Genomic DNA, 22,111 nt, shown 5'->3' on the forward strand with positions numbered 1-22,111 from the left:
AACTATTTTTGTGCATCATGAAACTTACAGATATTTGCACGTCCGCACAGAGGAGGTGTCCCTTTAGACAAGTGGGCGGTCCTGCTGTGTTAGTGTGTTCAGAGGTTAAAGCTTCCTCTCACACATGTCAGCACCAGAAGCAGAGGAAACACATTCCTGTTGGAAGACAGAGGCAGACAAATTAAAGATCCTTTCACTCAGGTCAGAGGAGATGGCTGAGAAGAAAGCCATCTTGTTCAACTTCTGGGGAGTTGCTGTCTCTTCCAGACCTCATGACGTTTTCCACAAGTTGGAGGAGTTGCATAACCTGCCAGGGTAAGGAGAGAGACGGCTGTTACGCAACATCTGTGCACTGTTAAACCAAAAAGTAGTACACTTCAAGTTTATTTATTAAGTATACTTAAGTAAACTTCAAGTATATATTTACCAAGTATACTTTATGTAATAAGTATACTAGTATACCTTTAAGTATACTACTTTAATACTTCTTGGGACTAAATTGACCCACTTTTTAATTTATAAAAGTATACTTTTATGTGTACTTTAAGTGAAAACTAAACTATAAAGTAAACTAATAGTTTACTGAGAGTATATTTTACAGTGTACTCATAAGCTAAAAAGTGGGCTACAAGTATAAAACTAGTAAACTATCATTATACTTATAGTATAGTTGCAGTACAAAGTAAAACTTAGTTGTAAACTAGTTGTGTACTCAAAGTTTACTATTCATACACTTAAAGTACACTTAAAAGTACACTTAAAAGTATACTTAAAAGTATACTTTTATAAACTAAAAAGTGGCCAATTTAGTTCCAAGAAGTATTAACTACTACATAAAGTATACCTGGGAAATATATACTTGAACTTTACTTAAGTATACTTCATAAAATAAACTTGAAGTATACTAGTTTTTCGTGAGGGCAACTATATGCAACCCATGTCCCACATTGTCCCACATTGTCCCACATTGTCCCACATTGTCCCACATTGTCCCACATTGTCCCACATTTGGTTTGTCTGGATCCGGTCAGCCTAGTGACACCCTATGAGACTAGGGTTTGTTTGTTTATGTTTAACTTCCCTTTAATGTCACCATGTAGACTCGTATTACAGACGTATTCATGTTTAAATGTCTTTAATCATGTCTCTCTGTGCTTTTCAGTGGTTTTCTGTCCGGCGTGGCGTCCCAGCAGGACGGTGCCATGAGCCGGGCAGAGAGAGGTCAGATGACCCTTTCTCAGGTGGGTCATGTCATGAGCTATAAAATAATCTACTTTTGATTTACTGCTTCACTTCACTTGTTTCTGTCACTGATGGTGACTGAATATGAAACCTTTCCTGGGCCCCTTTACTGCCTCCTTCATCCTTGAATCTGTGTTTATCTGTGTGTGTGTGTGTGTGTGTGTGTGTGTGTGTGTGTGTAGATGATCCCAGCCTTCGGGGCAGAGTGTGTGAAGGAGGCCGAGGTCAAGGGTGTGACCCTGCCGTCTGATTGGTCAGTGAGAGGCCTGCTGGAGGAGCTCAGAGCGGTGATGATGGACGTCCAACCAGCCGTGCTGAAGACCGCTGCCAGCCTGCGTCACAGTGGTACACACGTGCAATCACTGAATCTGTTCCCAAAACACATAGAGCAGTGAAAGCGGCCCGTGGGCCTCTAACTAAATCTTTTAGCAGACTTACGAAAGCTGAAGTTTTCCTTTTAATTGTTTGCATCAAAACCTTTTACATGATTCTTCATAAATCTGTAGATAATGTAAATACAAGGCTTTTTCCTCCCGTCCCATCAGGGCTACTGACAGCTGTTCTGGCCAATCACTGGCTAGATGACGGCGTGGCTGGAGACGGTCCAGCCCGCCTCCTCTCTCTGCTGGGCGGCCACTTTGACCTGGTCCTCCAGTCCTGCCGCTCAGGTCACATGGTCCCAGAGCCCGCCATGTTCAGCTCTGCTCTGCATCACCTGGGAGTGACATCACAACAGGTAGACTGTATATCGTACTGTCCCCACAGTGTTGCATGATGGGAGAATACTGTTGAACTTGGATGTTGAATTAGACTAGAGGTAAACTCCAATCAGAACAGTATGTCCAGCATGTCCGTCTCCTTTCAGGCTCTGTGGTTGGATGCAGATGAGGAAGGTGTGAAGGCAGCAGAGGGAGCGGGAATGAAGGCCATCTTGGTGGAAAATCTGGATGACGCTCTGAACAAACTGGCCAACTTTACTGGAGTTCAGGTGTGGACCAGAACAGTTTTATCTTTTACTTCTGGACGTTGGATACAAACAAAAACAAATAAAAAACATTGCATCCAAAATGATGAATAAATGCAGCCTTGAATGTAATTTATAAAATATAAAATAAAGCTAACATTGTGGTGATGCAGGAAAAGAATATGAACTAAACATCAGTTGGTGCTGGAGGAAAGGTCATGTTGTTACCTAAATCCTCAGACAGCTGTTATACTAACATTAGCAAGGTAACATCCAAATGTAAATATGTGTTTCAGGCTGTTGGAGCAGAGAGTCCTCCAGCATCCTGCAGACCTGATGAAGTGTCTCATGGATACGTCACCATCAGGGTAATAATCTGCATCAGTGTCAACACCTGATATCTCTTTAGGAAATCATGGAAGTAACACACAGTTTAAATGTGATTTTCTTGAGACATTAGTAATAATAATTCCTCTTTGTGTGTGTGTGTGTGTGTGTGTGTGTGTGTGTGTGTGTGTGTGTGTGTGTGTGTGTGTGTGTGTCAGCCTGGTGTGAGGACTCATTATGTTGAAATGGGCTCAGGTCCACCAGTTGTGCTGTGTCACGGCTTCCCTGAGAGCTGGTACTCCTGGAGGTACCAGGTAACATCCCAACACTGCTAAAGACAAATACTACATTCATGCTCACAGTTATTTTTTGAAGATGAACGTCCTCCTCTCTGTCTCTGGAAGATCCCAGCCGTGGCAGCAGCAGGATTCAGGGTGTTGGCTCTGGACATGAAGGGATACGGAGAGTCCACAGCACCCCCAGGTGAGCTACCAAACAAAGAGCACCTTCATAATTATTTAGAAATAATCAAGAGATAAACTACATTGGGTACATACTCAAAGGAATACGGAAGAGTATTATAGGGCCAGGCATAAACGAGAGGAGGAGGATTTTATTTATTTATTTAGCATTTCGAGAGTTAAGTTGAAATGTCAAGAATAAAGTCAAAATACCATTTCAAGATTAAGTCAAAGTGTTGAGAATAAACTGGGATTATAATAATAACACTTTTACTGTAAGTAAGGTTTTGAATGCAAGACTTTAACTTGTGTGGTATCAGTACTTTTACTGAAGTAAAGGATCTGAATACTTCTTCCCCTGCTGCATTTTAACACGTGTTTTTCATGGAAGAATGAAACAGTAAATTCATACTTTAACGGTTGTGTTTCCACTCACAGACATAGAGGAATATTCTCAGGAGCAGCTTTGCAAGGTAAAAACTACTCAAATATTTAAAGAAACAGACATTAGGTGTTGAGGATGATTGTGTTCCCTACACTTTACATCCTCATCAAGGATAACAAACCATCTCCCAAAGGCATACCATCATGAAGACAGTTTGAATTATATTTAAGCTGACTTGCTACCAATGTTTCTTATTGTTACAGTCATGCAACTTAATTTGCACAGTAAGACATGTACTATTTAATTATGTTTACATAGAATAATATTAAATGCCATAAAACATGTTTTTCTCCAGGATTTAATCACATTTATGGACAAAATGGTGAGTAAATAACACAACACACGGTAATTAATGTTAGATTAAATGATGAAACATTGGCATTATTTAATAATGTAATATATAATAATGTATGTACGTTTCTATGTAGTTCATTGCAATTTGACAACAAACTTCAGATTGCAGATGCAGATGGTTTTCTCACTTTATTTGTTGTCCATGTTGCAGTCGATGCCACAGGTCACCCTGGTGGGTCACGACTGGGGCGGCGCTCTGGTGTGGACCATGTCTCAGTACTACCCTGAGAGAGTCAGGTGAACACACACACACACACACACACACACACACACACACACACACACACACACACACACACACACACACACACACACACACACAGAGATATTCAGTGGTACTCAGATACTTTATGGTGTAGTACAACGGGTTTGTTGTTGTGTGTGAAGGGCTGTGGCGTCTCTGAACACTCCTCTGTTCCGTGCGGATCCTTCTGTAAGTCCAGCAGAGAAACTGAAGGCTGTTCCCATATTTGATTACCAGCTCTACTTCCAAAAACCTGTAAGTCTGCCTGCAGCATGCTTACACGCTAACATGCTTATACAGGTGAGCTTTCAGGTGCAGCTTCATACTCATTTACTCTCATACTCCACTACATCTCAGAGTTAAGTACTGAACTGTTTACTGCAGTACATTTTTACAGATTACAGTTTTATATACTCTTCCTGTCCAGCGAAAAACATGTATCTCCAGATGTGTTGATTTTCACTGTAGTAAGGTTCTGGATGCAGTACTTTTACTTGTAGTGGAGTATCCTCACAGTGTGGGATTAGTACTTTTACTTGAGGTTCTGGATGCAGTACTTTTACTTGTAGTGGAATATCCTCACAGTGTGGGATTAGTACTTTTACTTGAGGTTCTGGATGCAGTACTTTTACTTGTAGTGGAATATCCTCACAGTGTGGTATTAGTACTTTTACTTGTGTGCTTTAAATAAACACATAAGTGAACCACTCCTTCAAGTATTTCTTGTTTCTCTGTGCACGTGACAATAAAGCATAATACAAACTGTAAACGTGTGTGTGTGTTTGTGTGTGTGTGTGTGTGTGTGTGTGTGTGTGTGTGTGTGTGTGTGTGTGTGTTGCAGGGCGTAGCAGAGGCCGAGCTGGAGAAAGACTTGGAGAGGACGTTCAAGATTTTCTTTTTCAGCAGTGCTGAAGCGGTGAGGACACACACACACACACACACACACACACACACACATGATATCCAGCGTGTAGCGGTAGAAAACAGACTAATAAATCCATGTTTTTCTCTCAGGAGAGGCGTCCTGCTCTCAGTACTGCAGGAGTCTGTGCTCGAGGTGAATATCACGTCTTAAAAGCACTTTTGAGAGTAAAGTGACCACTGACCTGTGCTGTGCTGTCTGTGTGGTGTCACAGGTGGTCTTTTTGTGGGTCTGCCGGAGCAGATTCCCCGCAGCTGCATGCTGACGGAGGCCGACCTGCAGTACTACGTCAGCCAGTACAAAGAGCGAGGCTTCAGGTCGCACACCTAACACACTATTTCATTCACACCAAAACTCAACCCTCTCACTAACATTTTAAGCTTCCAGGTGTGAAAATGTTTAAGTTGGTCTAAAACCTTAGCTCTGAATTTATGCATTGGTTTTCTTATTGATTACCAAGATAGATTCACTGTGATGGATAACAGATACTGACTGTTTGTGCAATACTGTCATTAATACTGCCTTTAAACTGTACATTTCACAAAATATTATTATTTAATTCTTATTTTACCATTTTGGCATTTAACACTTAATAGATCCCACTTCTCAGCATTCTTTATTTACTTATTTGCACTCTGGTTATTTATGTATTTTGCAAGTTTCATGCAAATATTTGTACATATTTCTTAATATTCTCATTTTCTTATTTTTATTTTAGTACTTACTTACTTATATTTCTTTAAATATATTGTGTTTATATTTTAGCATTATATATATATATAATTTACATGCTACATACTCCTTTATTTCTATTTTCTTACAAGAGCAACTGTATTTCTGATTCTGATCAGGGGATCTATCTATTGTATAATCACCTGAAAATACCAATCGTGTGTTTTCGTTACCTTAGAATGAGCCGTTTATATTTATATAGTATACAGAGCCGATCATCTTCACGGGTGGCCAAATCCAACGTACAGCTTCTGTTAATATTATATCTAAATTATGTAACTTCTCTTTTGTCACCTTCTATTTCCACCAAAATAATAAAAAAAAGACAATAATCATTAGGTGCAGCCGGATTTTGACCGATGTAGTCAACATTTTGGGTGTTTTTGTGCAAAAAAACTACAAGGAATTGTATCATTATGAGAATGAGAATTACTCTCCAGTGAGTCCATAATCATCTTTGGTTCGTTTCACAGGAGGCCGTTGAATTGGTATCGAAACGGGGATTTGAACTGGAGGTGGATGTGCTCTCGTCCCACCGGAAAGGTTCGTTACAGAGCACAAAAAGCTACATGTACACTAAAACCTGGTTTATACACATCCTGGGAAAATATTCAGTGAAAACCTTCAGAATATAGACAGGAATGAAACTGGAAAGTTTGGTGGATGTAAGTTTAAGATTTCTGGCTCAAAGTATGAGAGAAAAACTCACTTTGAGAAAACGGCCTTTAAAGATATAGATTGTATAGACACTACAGGTGAATAAGATAAAACATTTAACTAATAGATATCACCATGAAACTTCCCCAGTTGATTACTGACATTATGTATTACAAGTTTTCTCAAATGTTATGTTTAAATATGTAAATGAGGCGTTATCTAATACTAACTTTTGGTGAATTTAGCAGAAATCTACAGACGCAAAGTAGTAAAATAAATGTTTTCTTTCCACTAGTCTGAAAGGAGACATATAACGGAAGCAAAGTGCATGTTGTTGCCCTTAAAAACACCAATATAGAGTTTTTCATCAGTAATTTCCTAAAACAGCTGCTCACTGTAGTTTTTATCAAACAAACAGGAGGAAATAGTGACTTTGTTAGGGACTGTTTTCAGCGGCGGATTAATCCACATAAATGATGTAAGCTTTTAAGGTTGACTTTGTGTGTGTGTGTGTGTGTGTGTGTGTGTGTGTTAGCTGCTGATGCCTGCTCTGATGGTGACGACAGGTAAAGACCAGGTGCTGCTGCCGGCCTTCTCCAAGGGGATGGAGGACCTGGTGAGAAAAACAAAAACAGCAGCATGATTATCAATCAGTCCTTCCTGAAGACAGTAGTGATGGTAGATGTACTGGAAATGAATCTGACGTCTCTGTTTATGGACTGCAGATCCCGAACCTGAGCAGAGGACACATTGAGGAGTGTGGACACTGGACTCAGATGGAAAGGCCAGCCGAGACAAACGCCATCCTGATATCGTGGCTCAAAGAAACACTGACAAAGGCCGGAGGCGTTGCCGTGGCATCCAAACTGTGAAGGCGGGAGGATGAAGTCAGAAAAAAAATGATAAATTAAAGAGCTTTTGTGTCTGATTTGAGCAAAATTAAAAACTTTTGTCAAAAACTGAAACAATGAATCAATTATTATATTTGTCAATTAATAGAGAGCTACAGGAATGAGGCATTTCCTGTTCCCACGTCTCAAAGTCGATGGGTTCATTGAATGGGTTTTTAGTTAGATGCCTGAAATAAGTTCTGTGGTTAACACAAGCTGAAGAGATTTAAACATTTTGTTCTACGATATAAAATACCCCACTTGTGAGTTTTGAAGCCTTTACGTGTCTTTAAAAAGGCGGTTACTAACAAGTGTCTAAATGAGACTACTAACGCCAACTCGTCCTCCTTTACAGCCTCGTTGTGTATACTCACGCTCATGTGACCGTGGTGTAGTTGGTTTATTGCCTAACGTTTGCTTTTAACTTCTGGTGACTGCATTCACACTTCAAGAATCATAAAAGTGGTGTTCATTTGTGGAGATTATCTTACTGAACAAAACGTGTAAGTATCATAAACGTGTGTTTGCCACAGAGCTCATTTTCTGCAATAATCCAAAACCCGATGGAAGAATCCCATTGGCTTTTTGTGGAGGGAACCAGGGAGATGCTAACCTCCTGTTGGCCTACAAAACAGCCAAAAATCAGGATGGAGACGGTCTGTTGGTCAGACAAAATAACACATTTGAAGATTTCCTCTTTGAATTATGATGAACATTTTCACTATTTTCTAACATTTATTTTAAAGAAAACAATAATCAATAAATCAGATATCTAATTGCAGCGAAGGAGCTCGTTGTTGTTTCTGGATTTTTAACAATGTAGACATTTTTTTTTCAGAAAACCCAAACAGAAGACAATGTAAGACAAAAGATTGTACGACCGCTCCCAATAACTTTATTTGTAAAGTAAAGATTGACAATAAAAAGTTGTTAAACTTCTTTTTTTTTTTTTATAATAATGAAATAATAAGAAAAGGAACAGTGAGATGATAAAATGATAATTAAAACTGAAATAAATGAAACCAAAAAGTTGTTTAATTACGAACTATAGCTTCTTTAGTTCAAAGTTTAGCAGGCAGCATTTATCTTTGGCTGAAAACAATTTGATTAAATATGCAGCGTACATGCAAAAATTACAGAGGAACATATAAAATAAAATCCTAAAAAGGACAAAGATGTGGATATTTAGGATTTCTACAATACAGTCTAAATATTTTGAGAAAAAAGTCACAATATATACAGAGATTATCTTATTAAATCATGACTTTATCCTTTTCTTGTCAAATTAATTTATGTAAAATATTACGACTTTTTCTTGTAATATGACTTTTTCTCAGAATCATTACTTTTACATTTTTTCTCAACAGTAGCACTAATACCCAGTTGAATTATTCTGGAAATAAAGTTTAACATTAGCAACTAATCCACCCAATCCAAACATTTATTTTCATATATATACGCAAGCTTTTTCTTGAATTATTATTAAAAAAATATGTCTTTGTCTCTTAATCACGTAACCTTCTTCTTGAAATCAGGAGAACGATGTCGCCCTCCGGTGGTCGAGATGGGAACTGAACATAAAGCAGTTTTCACAGTTTTTTCTCCTCAAACAGCTTCTTCCAGGCCGGCATGATGTGTTCATAAATCCTCTCTATCTGGAACACACAGACACACATTTAAACACACGTATACACAGCGACCAAAGACTGATCGCCAGTTCTTATTTGAACAGTTTTTAGAATCCCACAGAAGTAAGAGTCTAATTTAGTTCTTTAAAAACTAAAGATTTGATCAAGTTTTTCTTCTTCTTTCCCAACTTGTTCCTGAACTGGTTCTCCACAGACACACAGACGTTTTCACAGCTCACTGAGCCTCTGAGGGTGAATTTAATCCTGTCAAATTGAACCCTCTGAGACCCACAGTAGAGCCGTTTTAGTCTTTCTTAAGGAGGTACAGGGTCTTTAGGGGGAGATAGCAGGTCAGCAGTAGATGTCACATAGTAGTGTTGTACATCATCTGAAAGCTGGGAACCTGAAGATTAATTTAAGATGCAGCTCAGCATTGTGTGTCAACTTGTTCTGGTGTATAAGGGCTAAGAGCATAATAATAGAAGTATATGATCCCCATGCTCTGTTATGTCTCATAAGTTGTTGCAGCAATTTTGGGGTTGATACCATTTGTTACACAGATTTTGTGCTAAATTTAACAATTTTTTACCACTGGAGAATTGATAAAAATGATCAATAATCCCTCCAAAATACCACATTAAGAAACCAAGACCTTGAGGAACACCAGAGAAAAAGACATGCTGTGATTTGGGATCAAAAACGGTTTATAAAATTATTTAAAGTCATTTTTTACTTATAAAATTATATTGTCATATTTTTTACTTATAAAATGATCTTAAGTCATATATCTTTTACTAATAAAATTATAAAAAGTCATATTTTTTACTTATAAAATTGGCTTGTAACCGGAAGTTTGGCTTGCATGCAATAAGCCGTTTCCGGTTACATCCTACAAAATAAAACTTATAAAAGAAGTGATTGTTGTTTTATTTCAGTTTGAATGCTTCGCTGACAGAATTACGATAAGATTTACTCTGACTTCACTGTAGTGCAGTTAAACTTTCTTCTCCTACTAACCAAAAGTGCGAGAACATTAATTTAGGAGGAAAGTAGCTTTAGCTTCGTTAGCTTCTGCTAATAATGTAAACTAGTTGTGACGTACTACGGCGGCCCTGAAGACTCAACAGACTGAAAACACAAACGCTAATCGATAGACTCGATGGACTGAGGGAAGATGATCGTCGGGTTTAGCTGAGCCTGCTATCTTCTAATATTAGCTCTGATTATTTACTTTATGTAATATCAGTTATATTTAAATGTAAAGGTAAACTAGCTACAGCCTCAGGTAAATCTAAATAATATCATTTAGAAAAGGAGTTTTAACGCCCTCCAGTGGCCACGGTCGGTAACTACAACGACATTAATATCAAGTTAGAGGAATTACATACAGGCCAGACTTCCGGTTACATCCTACAAAATAAAAGGGAAAGAGATGTACTTACGCACTTTGTCCACAGGAGGGCAGTGTGGTTATGATTTTAATTATAATGATTGTGTCTAACTACAGTTGTTTACCCGGGCCAGCCAAGGGTTATCAATAGATCTGATTATTACAGGAGATGCTTGGACAGATTCAGTAGAGACGGTGAATATATTGTATCGGTACATTTGATCAGTAATCTGAGCAGCGCTGTTATTTCCTTGTTTTGTTAAAGGGAGTTCTGCTGATAGAGTCACCAGCTCAGAGCAGAACTGTGGTTCATCACCTGCTTTAATCTTCATTTGTTGACTCCATCCTTCTGGTTATCACTACAGTTTATTGTTTACCCGCCTGCTCCCGCGGGATCCCAGTCCTGATGGCGTCCTCTAAAGCAGACCGCTGCACACATCGACACAACTCACGGCTCGTATAAGACATTGTCATTCTTAAAGTATCGGTACTAATAAAACGGGGTGTTGTAGCGTTTTTAATGGCAGGGTATCGCCATACCTTTCTAGTATCGCTGTACCGTGCAACGCTACCGCTGACTTGAATCGACAGCTTCAACAGCAACAGAACAATAAAGGCATAAGTCAGGTGTCTTTTGAGTGGGATCAGCTGCTCCTGACTGACCTGAGAGGAGTCCGATGAGCAGCATCACCACCCATCCCGACCAGGCGTCCAGCAGGCTCTTGATCAGCTCCCACATGGACTCTTTACTCTTACTGGTGATCTGGTAGACAAACAACACGGAGAGTTTGCATTGCCTAGCTGAGAAGATTTTGTAAGAATCACAGGCCAAATACAGAGACAAAAGTGAGCTTTTTAAACATCTCCTCTAGCTATTCTCTGGAGGGTTTGGTTTAATCCTGTATGTCCTATTCTCAGACGGGTAATGACCATCTCTTCCCTTTGGGCTCCTACATGTTTCTGAATCCTGTACAGATGTCTCCCTGGGTCACTTAAGTCCCAGTATTCTTGGCAGGATAAACAATGTGGCTACAGGCGTTGGACTGATAAATATCAGATATCAATAAATATCAAGTATTTATTGAGCATATTTACAGCTGTACATTTCACAGTATTTTAGAACAGTTATTGAATTTCCAGAAAATACTAAATTGGGTCACTCAGCTGGTCGACTCATCTTGTATTCTATGCAGCCACAAGTCAAGAAAACACTGATTACTGCAGTTCACAGTAAACGAGGGATTTTAATGAGGAAAAGAGAAGGAACAGACACTCATATTTACATTTCAAGATCATTCCCTTGAGATAATTCACTGTCATCTCAACGTATCAAACATGTTTTATGAACTAAACATTCATAGTTACCACAAAATACTAAAATATGAATTATCCCAACAGAACATTATCTCAGGGTGTCAATGCTAAATATGAGCAGCATAAAATAATAATCTACAGCACCTCCAGAACAAGAGAGGAGTCATGATCTCCAGATGATTATCATCAAACACTGCTGAGCTCTGTTTCAGAAAGAGAAAGAGGATTAGTAAAAACTTTGAGTTAGTTAAACCTGAGATGATGTAAACTCTGGATTTTCTCTTCCAGAAAGAGAGATAACTTAAACTGTGGGTCAGTTACCATGGTAACAGAGTCAGTCGCCACGGTAACTCGACCTGCTCCCTGTTACAGAGCCAGACACGCTGCTTTATTTCCTCCTTCATTCAGCGCGCATCGAAGCGGAGGATTAATTCATTAGCGGAGGATGGACAACAATGGACAACACTGAATTAAACTTTAATGTGTTATTGACACTTCTCCCTGCTCTGACTTTTTTAAAGCTAAATGTGCACAGTCAGCATATACATGTACTAATATCTCTACGTTGACTGGATTACAGGTGAATCGTGGTATCAGAGCTCTATTGATGATGGCTTTTTATGTTCAGGTTCAACCTACTCAGAGTAGATTGATCGGACTCTGATCAGCTGTTCTGAGTTTCCCTCCTCAGGATGAGTCCACTCAGAGTTCAGGCTTTGTTAAAGCTGAGACCTGAAACGAGGCCCTGGCTGCTCTTGACCTCCATGTGAACAGACCACCTCAAACACAGTATTAGTAGTTGCACTACACTAACATTTTCATCTAATGGTCATCAGACAGAAAACACCACACTGACGACCGCTTCACCATATTTCAAACTTCTTGTCCTTCTTAAAGGACGTTGTGTCCACAATGTTGTTCCTGAAGAGTCTAGAAAAACAGCGAAGCAGAGAGAGCAGACGTCACTCAGCCAGAATAACATGTGAATCATTGAAGTGATGTCAGCCGATGAGCACAGCTGGTGCACTAATGAATGGATGCTCACCGCACGGTGTCAATGGAGGGGTTGGTGGAGACCAGCTGGAGCAACGCGCCGGTTGAAGCATCAGTGATGTTATTGTGACTCAGACTGGAACATGAACACAAACAGAGACACAGAGGAACATTTATTACAGTACATGATATCAGATCAGCCGGCTGCTGCTGGAGGCCGTAGAGGTGACTCAGACTACAACAATAAAAGCTTTAACTTCCTTCTACTTCCACACAGACTCAAATGAAGAGAATAAATCAATTCTGGCTTTAAAAAAACTTAATAAATAAATAAATCATGATAATAAATGAATTCATGTAATCGTGGGAAGCCAAAATCATGATGAATATTTGATGATTAATTGTGCAGCCCAACCTCTCAGCTCATTAAACTGTGAGGAGCTGACATTACTGGCTCTTTTTGAACCTCACACAGACTCCACCTGTTGCTGTGGTATATCTATATATAGACAACACTGCATTAGATGGGTTCTAGGCACATGAAGACATTTACAGTTTGCCACTCACTCCAGGACTTGTACTTTGTGCAGATGTGAGCTGAGTGTGAGCAGCAGCTGGTCAGTGAGCTGACAGTGACTGAGGTCCAGCTCTGTCAGCTCTTCAGAGGAGTACAGCATCCAGGCCAAAGCTCCACAGACCCTCTGATCCAGTGTGGTGTGACTGAGGTCCAGCTCTCCATCCAGGGCTCTGCAGAGGGACACTGCCCGTCTCACTGTGTCCCTCTCACTGTTCACAGGAACCAGGGACAGCAGCTGGAGGAGGACAGCTTTACTGGCTCTAAACAGAGCAGAGAGAAGACCGTTACGCTGCAGAAACATGAATGAAAACAAGCTTCTTCTCAGGTTTCAGTCATGTTGTGGTCTTTCCCACCTGAGGCGGACTCTGTCGAGGACAGGAAACAGCAGGTCCAGTCCGCCGTCCTCCACCTCACAGTCCTGCAGGATGAGATGCGTGTCCCGGCTGCTGCGTCTCAGGATGGTGGAGACGGCCCTGCAGTCGTCACCAGTCAGACGGAGAGTGTCCCTCTGATCCAGATCCACACAGGAGGAGCAGGACAGATCCAGCCTGTGCTGCACAGTCCTGAGCAGGCTGACTGCTGCCCCCTGCTGGGCCTCAGAGGCAGCACAGCAGTGGACCAACCTCAGCAGCAGATTCCTGTCAACACTGGGAGGAGAATTCATCTATAGATTAAACTAATATAACCATGTGGTTTCATTGATCAGTCACCAATATGATCTGCAGATTCACATTTACTCCAAACAAAAACTATTAAATACAATAATATTAATTAAAGCCCCCTCCAGTTTATCTTGGCATTTCTATATTTCATATTTATTTGAGTCATTTCCTGACTAACTTGATTACCCACACTGTTTGCCCAATAACTTAATTTTGTGCTCAAATTAAAAAAAAAGAAGGTTGTTAAAATGTGAATATGACGTCTGACTATAGTAGAGGCTGCAGGTCAAAGGTCATCCTCCAAACTGCAACTTATTATGGTAGTTGTGTCCTTCATTTCTACCAGTAATAATAGCATAGAGCCCATCACGTTAATAGCTAAGATCCGGGAACACGGTGACATCACTGATAAGCATTCTGATTGGTCGAGAAACAGAAGCGGTCAGACAGGTTGGAAACAAACCTCCTACTTGTGTTAAAGAGACACTAAACAGTAGATTTATGACACAAACAGTCAGCATCACAGTTTAAAGACCAGCTTCCTGCTTCAGCTTGGTCCCACTGTACTGACTGGAGTTTCCTCTACAATGAGGGATCATTACTGACATCTTCTTTCATCACTTTCAGTGTGACCTCCACATAAAGTGGTTTAGAGGATCTGGAAAAGCTGTTGGTTTGTTTCCAACCTGTGTGATCGCTCATGTGATTCCTGATCAGACTTGTTTTCAGCACCATGCTCACAGATCTTGGTGAGTATGATGTGATTATTACTGATAGAATGATGGACAAAACTACTAAGAACCGATGTGTAATGAACCTGAATGATCCTGTGATGTCATGTATACATTAATACATGTTTTCCAGGGATAGGTGAAGTATATCCTGTGTGGTGGGGCGTACTGATACAGGTACAGCATTGAGACACCATCACTACTGTCTGACCTGAGTTGAGAAACTTTGTCCAGCATAAAGAGGATGGACTCTATTTCCCCTGCTGGGATGGAGGTCCACAGGAGGTCCAGTTTAACTCTGTCACTGTGTTTGAGGGTGAAGAGCAGAGCGGCACAGTCCACCGAGTCCATCTCTCTGCAGGTCAGGCTGATCACATGATCCAATGACCTCAGTAAACTGGGTATAATGGGACCAGCTCCAGCTCTATAGATCTCTCTGATGGCGGTCAACACAAAGCTGGGACAGGGTCTGAAAGCATTAAGTGTATTCACCAGGACACTTTGTTTAGTGAAAACAAGCCTCAACAACACATGTGGAAGTGATTAAAAAAGATAAACTGCATGTCTGTATCTGGTAAAATGTAAAACAACAAATTGATCACCTTTTAAACACAATCCTGTCCAGAAAGGGAAGCAGACGTGCGATGCTCTCCTGTAAGAAGCTGTTCTTCCTCACGTTCACGGTGAAGGTCTGAGCTGATGACTGCAGCAGATAGTGAAGAAGCTCCCAGTTCAGACAGCAGGAGGTCAGGTCTCCACCTACCTTACTCAAGAAGGACCAGGTCAAGTCCTTGTCCTGGACTTCATAAAGGAGGGAGAGTAGCTGATGGAAAGTCTTCTTACTCAGTCTGCAGATAGAAATGTATGAATATATGTTAGAACAGTCAATTATTACCACATTTAGATTCATTAGTGTGTTTATGAGGCTCAGGAAACACTTGTACTTGATTGTTAGAGGGCCATCATGCAGCAGCAGTGGAATGAGACCCTGAGCAGGAACACAGAACTCAGTCAGGTCTAACCGACTGACTGTCCAGTATCTCAGCAGGGACGCCAAACTACTGACAAGCTTCAACAGTACTCTTAGTGATGGTGGGGCCGTCTGAGGAGAGAGAGAAAGCTCTTCAATAGTCACCCGACAGTTCTCTCTCTTTCTTCTTACCCATCGACACAGTAGCAAGGCCATGCCGTTAGAAAGCCTGAAAATAAAAGAGCAGCCGTGACATAACTAACTGGAGAAGATGGTGTCACAAGAACAAAAGCCAGTAATTCTATTAAGTGCGTACCTCAGACTGTGTAGTTGTGTTGTTCGTCTAAAGAGGAGGAAGACTCCTCTGAAAGACATCTTTCTGGGTGTGAGGATGAGATCCACATCAGAGCCACAACGTCTGAGAACTGTCCCCACAGAGCGGCAGCTTGTCCTGGGTAACTCTCCTGTTAACAGCAGGGTGAACCCCAGCAGCCGCAGCAGAGAGGACAGCTGCTCGGCCTCCTCTCTGGATCTCACAGAGATGCATGAACACACTCTCTGGAAGAACTCTGGATCACAGCTGGAACACGACAAGGTGGATCGAGTGTGAAAACAGCAAAGGTAAAGACACACTGCATTACAAACCATGTTATGTACAACGTCTTTCATCAAGGGTGGAATTTAGAGAACACACAAACAGTAGGATGAAGTTTTAGTTGTGATACACACTATATTAAAATACTGCGTATTAATAAATAATTACTGAACTGAACAATGGCATTCATCTTTATCTACATTATGTTTATGTAACTGAAATGATGAGTTCACTTTTGACAAAACACTGGTGATTATGAGCTGGATTTATGACGAGCTTCTTTTGAAGTACATATACAGTATAATTAAATAAACTGTATCTGTCTGACTTACCTGAGCTGTGAGATATAAGGCAGACACTGTAGGAAACTCCTCACTTCACTCTCTTCATCTGAGCAGCCTGTCAGCTTCACTGGTTTCTTCTCTGGTTGGAGTTTCAGCACTTCCAGGAGGATGGAGGTCTTTCTCTTTGAGAGGTCTATGGACCAGACTGCAGGAGCTGACTGGAGAACTGACTGGAGAACTGACTGTAATGATGGAAGGACACTCAGGCCTGTTGTAGTCTCATAGTCCTTCAGGTGGGAGTACAGATCCAGCAGGAAATTACACTGACAATCCTTGTAGTAGTCATCATCAATGACTTTAAGAGGGAATGTTTTGTATCTGCACACTGATGATAGCAGCTCTAGTATCTTCTCTCCTGTCTGCTGTTCTCTCTCTGCTGCTGCACAGAACAGTTTCACAAAGAACCTGACTCGTTTTGAACGATCATGTGACCACGGAGGATGAAAACTGAAATAATAAAGGAAACATTTAGTGATGATCTGATCTCAGCTGCATAAATACAACAACACACTACTGATGGACTCCATCTTGTACATGCCTGTCCTGTATAAAATCTAATTACATCTTGACTGAACATCATTTTCTGACTTGTACTGACTCACAACACAAACACTAATCCTGTGTGTGAAATCACTGCATATTAGCTTCCTAGTGGTGATGTTCCCTTTATGTCATTTTACTGTGTATGAGTTTAAAATGTTAAATATATTCACAATATATAAATATACATAGTGGAAGAAGAAAATCTAGAGTCACTATCATGTACAACAGTTACAGAAAATCCCATCATGCAATGCTTCACTTTGCTCCTGAGATCACAGACGTGTAAATTACAGTTATGCTACATTACATCTGTCAGTGATGATGAATCAGATGTCTGAATTCACAATCTGCTGCTCTCTATACAGTTGGTAGAGTTTTCATCACAGTCAGTAAAGTTCACTCCAGTCTTCAGTTCAAAAGGCAGATCAATGCAGCATTCACTGTTGGTCATTTCTTCTTATGTTTCTACAGTTTATTTTTAGGCTGCTGAGACATTAAAAGTTCATTACCAGTTTTAACTGCAGTTTGTTTTTCACTTTTGTATGATGTGTTTATATTTCTGTATGAGGAGGTTTTAGCAGAGCTGTGTTGTTCTTCTTATTGTTATTCACATCATCTCTTTATTCTCACACAGGCAGAAGACTGTGACATGTTTCCAAATAGATGCAGTTCAATATTTCAAATAAGAAGCTGTGTACTCCCACACTCTTTTCTCTGCTTCACTGGGTCGGTCAGACAGTGACCTTCATTAAGACTAGTTAGCTTAACTTCCAGTTATGTTTCATATTACAAGTCAGAGGACTAAAAACAAGAGTGAGTGGTTTGGCACACAGTGCACTGGAGTAAGAGCATGAAAATACTGCTCCTTTCTACTTATTGAATCCAGAATTATTAATCAATAAAAGAAATCAACAATAATCATGACACCAAATATTGTTAAAACCAACAGTGAGTTACTGTAGATGTAAGAACTCAACTCCACAAATGTACACTGAAGTCATGTGAAGAACAATTCATTTACCTGAGCTGTGAGATATAAGGCAGACACTGTAGGAAACTCCTCACTTCACTCTCTTCATCTGAGCAGCCTCTCAGCTTCACTGGTTTCTTCTCTGGTTGGAGTTTCAGCACTTCCAGGAGGATGGAGGTCTTTCTCTTTGAGAGGTCTATGGACCAGACTGCAGGATCTGACTGGAGAACTGACTGGAGAACTGACTGTAATGATGGAAGGACACTCAGGCCTGTTTTAGTCTCATAGTCCTTCAGGTGGGAGTACAGATCCAGCAGGAAATTACACTGACAATCCTTGTAGTAGTCATCATCAACATCAATGACTTTAAGAGGGAATGTTTTGTATCTGCACACTGATGATAGCAGCTCCAGTATCTTCTCTCCTGTCTGCTGTTCTCTCTCTGCTGCTGCACAGAACAGATTCACAAAGAACCTGACTCGTTCTGAATGATCATCTGACCACGGTGGATGAAAACTGAAATAATAAAGGAAACATTTAGTGATGATCTGATCTCAGCTGCATAAATACAACAACACACTACTGATGGACTCCATCTTGTACATGCCTGTCCTGTATAAAATCTAATTACATCTTGACTGAACATCATTTTCTGACTTGTACTGACTCACAACACAAACACTAATCCTGTGTGTGAAATCACTGCATATTAGCTTCATAGTGGTGATGTTCCCTTTATGTAATTTTACTGTGTATGAGTTTAAAATGTTAAATATATTCACAATATATAAATATACATAGTGGAAGAAGAAAATCTAGAGTCACTATCATGTACAACAGTTACAGAAAATCCCATCATGCAATGCTTCACTTTGCTCCTGAGATCACAGACGTGTAAATTACAGTTATGCTACATTACATCTGTCAGTGATGATGAATCAGATGTCTGAATTCACAATCTGCTGCTCTCTATACAGTTGGTAGAGTTTTCATCACAGTCAGTAAAGTTCACTCCAGTCTTCAGTTCAAAAGGCAGATCAATGCAGCATTCACTGTTGGTCATTTCTTTTATTAGTTGCTGTGAAATTAAATTGAAGGAGATGCTACTTATTTTATCAGTGGAACAATATTTGTTTTTATATTTCAACTGTATATTTTTAAGCTGCTGAGATATTAAAAAAGACAATACCAGTTTTAACTGCAGGTTGTTTCATTTTAGTATGATGTGCTGTTATGTCTGTCTGAGGAGGTTTTAGCAGAGCTGTGTTGTTCTTCTTATTGTTATTCACATCATCTCTTTATTCTCACACAGGCAGAAGACTGTGACATGTTTCCAAATAGTTGCAGTTCAATATTTCAAATAAGAAGCTGTGTACTCCCACACTCTTTTCTCTGCTTCACTGGGTCGGTCAGACAGTGACCTTCATTAAGACTAGTTAGCTTAACTTCCAGTTATGTTTCATATTACAAGTCAGAGGACTAAAAACAAGAGTGAGTGGTTTGGCACACAGTGCACTGGAGTAAGAGCATGAAAATACTGCTCCTTTCTACTTATTGAATCCAGAATTATTAATAAATAAAAGAAATCAACAATAATCATGACACCAAATATTGTTAAAACCAACAGTGAGTTACTGTAGATGTAAGAACTCAACTCCACAAATGTACACTGAAGTCATGTGAAGAACAATTCATTTACCTGAGCTGTGAGATATAAGGCAGACACTGTAGGAAACTCCTCACTTCACTCTCTTCATCTGAGCAGCCTGTCAGCTTCACTGGTTTCTTCTCTGGTTGGAGTTTCAGCACTTCCAGGAGGATGGAGGTCTTTCTCTTTGAGAGGTCTATGGACCAGACTGCAGGATCTGACTGGAGAACTGACTGTAATGATGGAAGGACACTCAGGCCTGTTTTAGTCTCATAGTCCTTCAGGTGGGAGGACAGATCCAGCAGGAAATCACACTGATAATCCTTGTAGTAGTCATCATCATCATCATCATCAACATCAATGACTTTAAGAGGGAATGTTTTGTATCTGCACACTGATGATAGCAGCTCCAGTATCTTCTCTCCTGTCTGCTGTTCTCTCTCTGCTGCTGCACAGAACAGATTCACAAAGAACCTGACTTGTTCTGAATGATCATCTGACCACGGAGGATCAAAACTGAAATAATAAAGGAAACATTTAGTGATGATCTGATCTCAGCTGCATAAATACAACAACACACTACTGATGGACTCCATCTTGTACATGCCTGTCCTGTATAAAATCTAATTACATCTTGACTGAACATCATTTTCTGACTTGTACTGACTCACAACACAAACACTAATCCTGTGTGTGAAATCACTGCATATGAGCTTCCTAGTGGTGATGTTCCCTTTATGTCATTTTACTGTGTATGAGTTTAAAATGTTAAATATATTCACAATATATAAATATACATAGTGGAAGAAGAAAATCTAGAGTCACTATCATGTACAACAGTTACAGAAAATCCCATCATGCAATGCTTCACTTTGCTCCTGAGATCACAGACGTGTAAATTACAGTTATGCTACATTACATCTGTCAGTGATGATGAATCAGATGTCTGAATTCACAATCTGCTGCTCTCTATACAGTTGGTAGAGTTTTCATCACAGTCAGTAAAGTTCACTCCAGTCTTCAGTTCAAAAGGCAGATCAATGCAGCATTCACTGTTGGTCATTTCTTCTTATGTTTCTACAGTTTATTTTTAGGCTGCTGAGACATTAAAAGTTCATTACCAGTTTTAACTGCAGTTTGTTTTTCACTTTTGTATGATGTGTTTATATTTCTGTATGAGGAGGTTTTAGCAGAGCTGTGTTGTTCTTCTTATTGTTATTCACATCATTTCTTTATTCTCACACAGGCAGAAGACTGTGACATGTTTCCAAATAGATGCAGTTCAATATTTCAAATAAGAAGCTGTGTACTCCCACACTCTTTTCTCTGCTTCACTGGGTCGGTCAGACAGTGACCTTCATTAAGACTAGTTAGCTTAACTTCCAGTTATGTTTCATATTACAAGTCAGAGGACTAAAAACAAGAGTGAGTGGTTTGGCACACAGTGCACTGGAGTAAGAGCATGAAAATACTGCTCCTTTCTACTTATTGAATCCAGAATTATTAATCAATAAAAGAAATCAACAATAATCATGACACCAAATATTGTTAAAAGCAACAGTGAGTTACTGTAGATGTAAGAACTCAACTCCACAAATGTACACTGAAGTCATGTGAAGAACAATTCATTTACCTGAGCTGTGAGATATAAGGCAGACACTGTAGGAAACTCCTCACTTCACTCTCTTCATCTGAGCAGCCTGTCAGCTTCACTGGTTTCTTCTCTGGTTGGAGTTTCAGCACTTCCAGGAGGATGGAGGTCTTTCTCTCTGAGAGGTTTATGGACCAGACTGCAGGAGCTGACTGGAGAACTGACTGTAATGATGGAAGGACACTCAGGCCTGTTTTAGTCTCACAGTCCTTCAGGTGGGAGTACAGATCCAGCAGGAAATTACACTGATATTCCTCGTTGTATTCATCATAATCCCAGTATATCTCATTTAAAGGGAATGTTTTGTATCTGCACACTGATGATAGCAGCTCCAGTATCTTCTCTCCTGTCTGCTGTTCTCTCTCTGCTGCTGCACAGAACAGATTCACAAAGAACCTGACTCGTTTTGAATGATCATCTGACCTCGGAGGATCAAAACTGAAATAATAAAGGAAACATTTAGTGATGATCTGATCTCAGCTGCATAAATACAACAACACACTACTGATGGACTCCATCTTGTACATGCCTGTCCTGTATAAAATCTAATTACATCTTGACTGAACATCATTTTCTGACTTGTACTGACTCACAACACAAACACTAATCCTGTGTGTGAAATCACTGCATATTAGCTTCCTAGTGGTGATGTTCCCTTTATGTCATTTTACTGTGTATGAGTTTAAAATGTTAAATATATTCACAATATATAAATATACATAGTGGAAGAAGAAAATCTAGAGTCACTATCATGTACAACAGTTACAGAAAATCCCATCATGCAATGCTTCACTTTGCTCCTGAGATCACAGACGTGTAAATTACAGTTATGCTACATTACATCTGTCAGTGATGAT

The 22,111-nt window shown here is 39.9% G+C and overlaps 2 protein-coding genes across 2 annotated transcripts in view; one reads left to right on the forward strand and one right to left on the reverse strand.

Annotated features, from left to right (window-relative positions):
• The first annotated feature begins 99 nt into the window (after window positions 1–99).
• Window positions 100–7,316, forward strand: LOC141762802 (bifunctional epoxide hydrolase 2-like). The gene is made up of 18 exons (XM_074626876.1): window positions 100–315; window positions 1,163–1,241; window positions 1,425–1,587; window positions 1,788–1,978; window positions 2,108–2,230; window positions 2,503–2,574; window positions 2,752–2,847; window positions 2,938–3,016; window positions 3,433–3,467; window positions 3,735–3,761; window positions 3,945–4,030; window positions 4,181–4,292; window positions 4,879–4,953; window positions 5,052–5,094; window positions 5,174–5,276; window positions 6,165–6,234; window positions 6,884–6,964; window positions 7,074–7,316. The coding sequence occupies exons 1-18, from the start codon at window positions 125–127 to the stop codon at window positions 7,218–7,220; spliced, it is 1,773 nt and encodes a 590-aa protein (XP_074482977.1). The 5' UTR covers window positions 100–124; the 3' UTR covers window positions 7,221–7,316.
• A 4,164-nt stretch (window positions 7,317–11,480) lies between these two features.
• Window positions 11,481–22,111, reverse strand: part of LOC141763303 (uncharacterized) — a 29,906-nt gene continuing 19,275 nt past the window's right edge. The window contains exons 12-22 of the mRNA XM_074627872.1: window positions 21,237–21,692; window positions 19,655–20,119; window positions 18,007–18,471; window positions 15,820–16,083; window positions 15,478–15,732; window positions 15,136–15,381; window positions 14,745–15,002; window positions 13,494–13,787; window positions 13,131–13,400; window positions 12,616–12,699; window positions 11,481–12,500 (exon numbers count right to left, since the gene is read on the reverse strand). Of these exons, the coding sequence (XP_074483973.1) occupies window positions 12,434–12,500; window positions 12,616–12,699; window positions 13,131–13,400; window positions 13,494–13,787; window positions 14,745–15,002; window positions 15,136–15,381; window positions 15,478–15,732; window positions 15,820–16,083; window positions 18,007–18,471; window positions 19,655–20,119; window positions 21,237–21,692 (3,124 nt within the window). The 3' untranslated portion in view covers window positions 11,481–12,433. The remainder of the gene's footprint in view (window positions 12,501–12,615; window positions 12,700–13,130; window positions 13,401–13,493; window positions 13,788–14,744; window positions 15,003–15,135; window positions 15,382–15,477; window positions 15,733–15,819; window positions 16,084–18,006; window positions 18,472–19,654; window positions 20,120–21,236; window positions 21,693–22,111) is intronic.

Source organism: Sebastes fasciatus, chromosome 24 (assembly GCF_043250625.1).
Source record: "Sebastes fasciatus isolate fSebFas1 chromosome 24, fSebFas1.pri, whole genome shotgun sequence".
NCBI lineage: Eukaryota > Metazoa > Chordata > Actinopteri > Perciformes > Sebastidae > Sebastes > Sebastes fasciatus.

Excerpts from the sequence above, each read along its gene's own strand:
- LOC141762802 (XM_074626876.1), top strand. The coding sequence starts at position 125 with ATGTCAGCACCAGAAGCAGAGGAAACACATTCCTGTTGGAAGACAGAG. Across the intron at positions 3,468-3,734 it reads CTCAGGAGCAGCTTTGCAAG|GATTTAATCACATTTATGGA; the intron begins GTAAAAACTACT and ends GTTTTTCTCCAG. Across the intron at positions 4,954-5,051 it reads TTTTCAGCAGTGCTGAAGCG|GAGAGGCGTCCTGCTCTCAG; the intron begins GTGAGGACACAC and ends TTTTTCTCTCAG.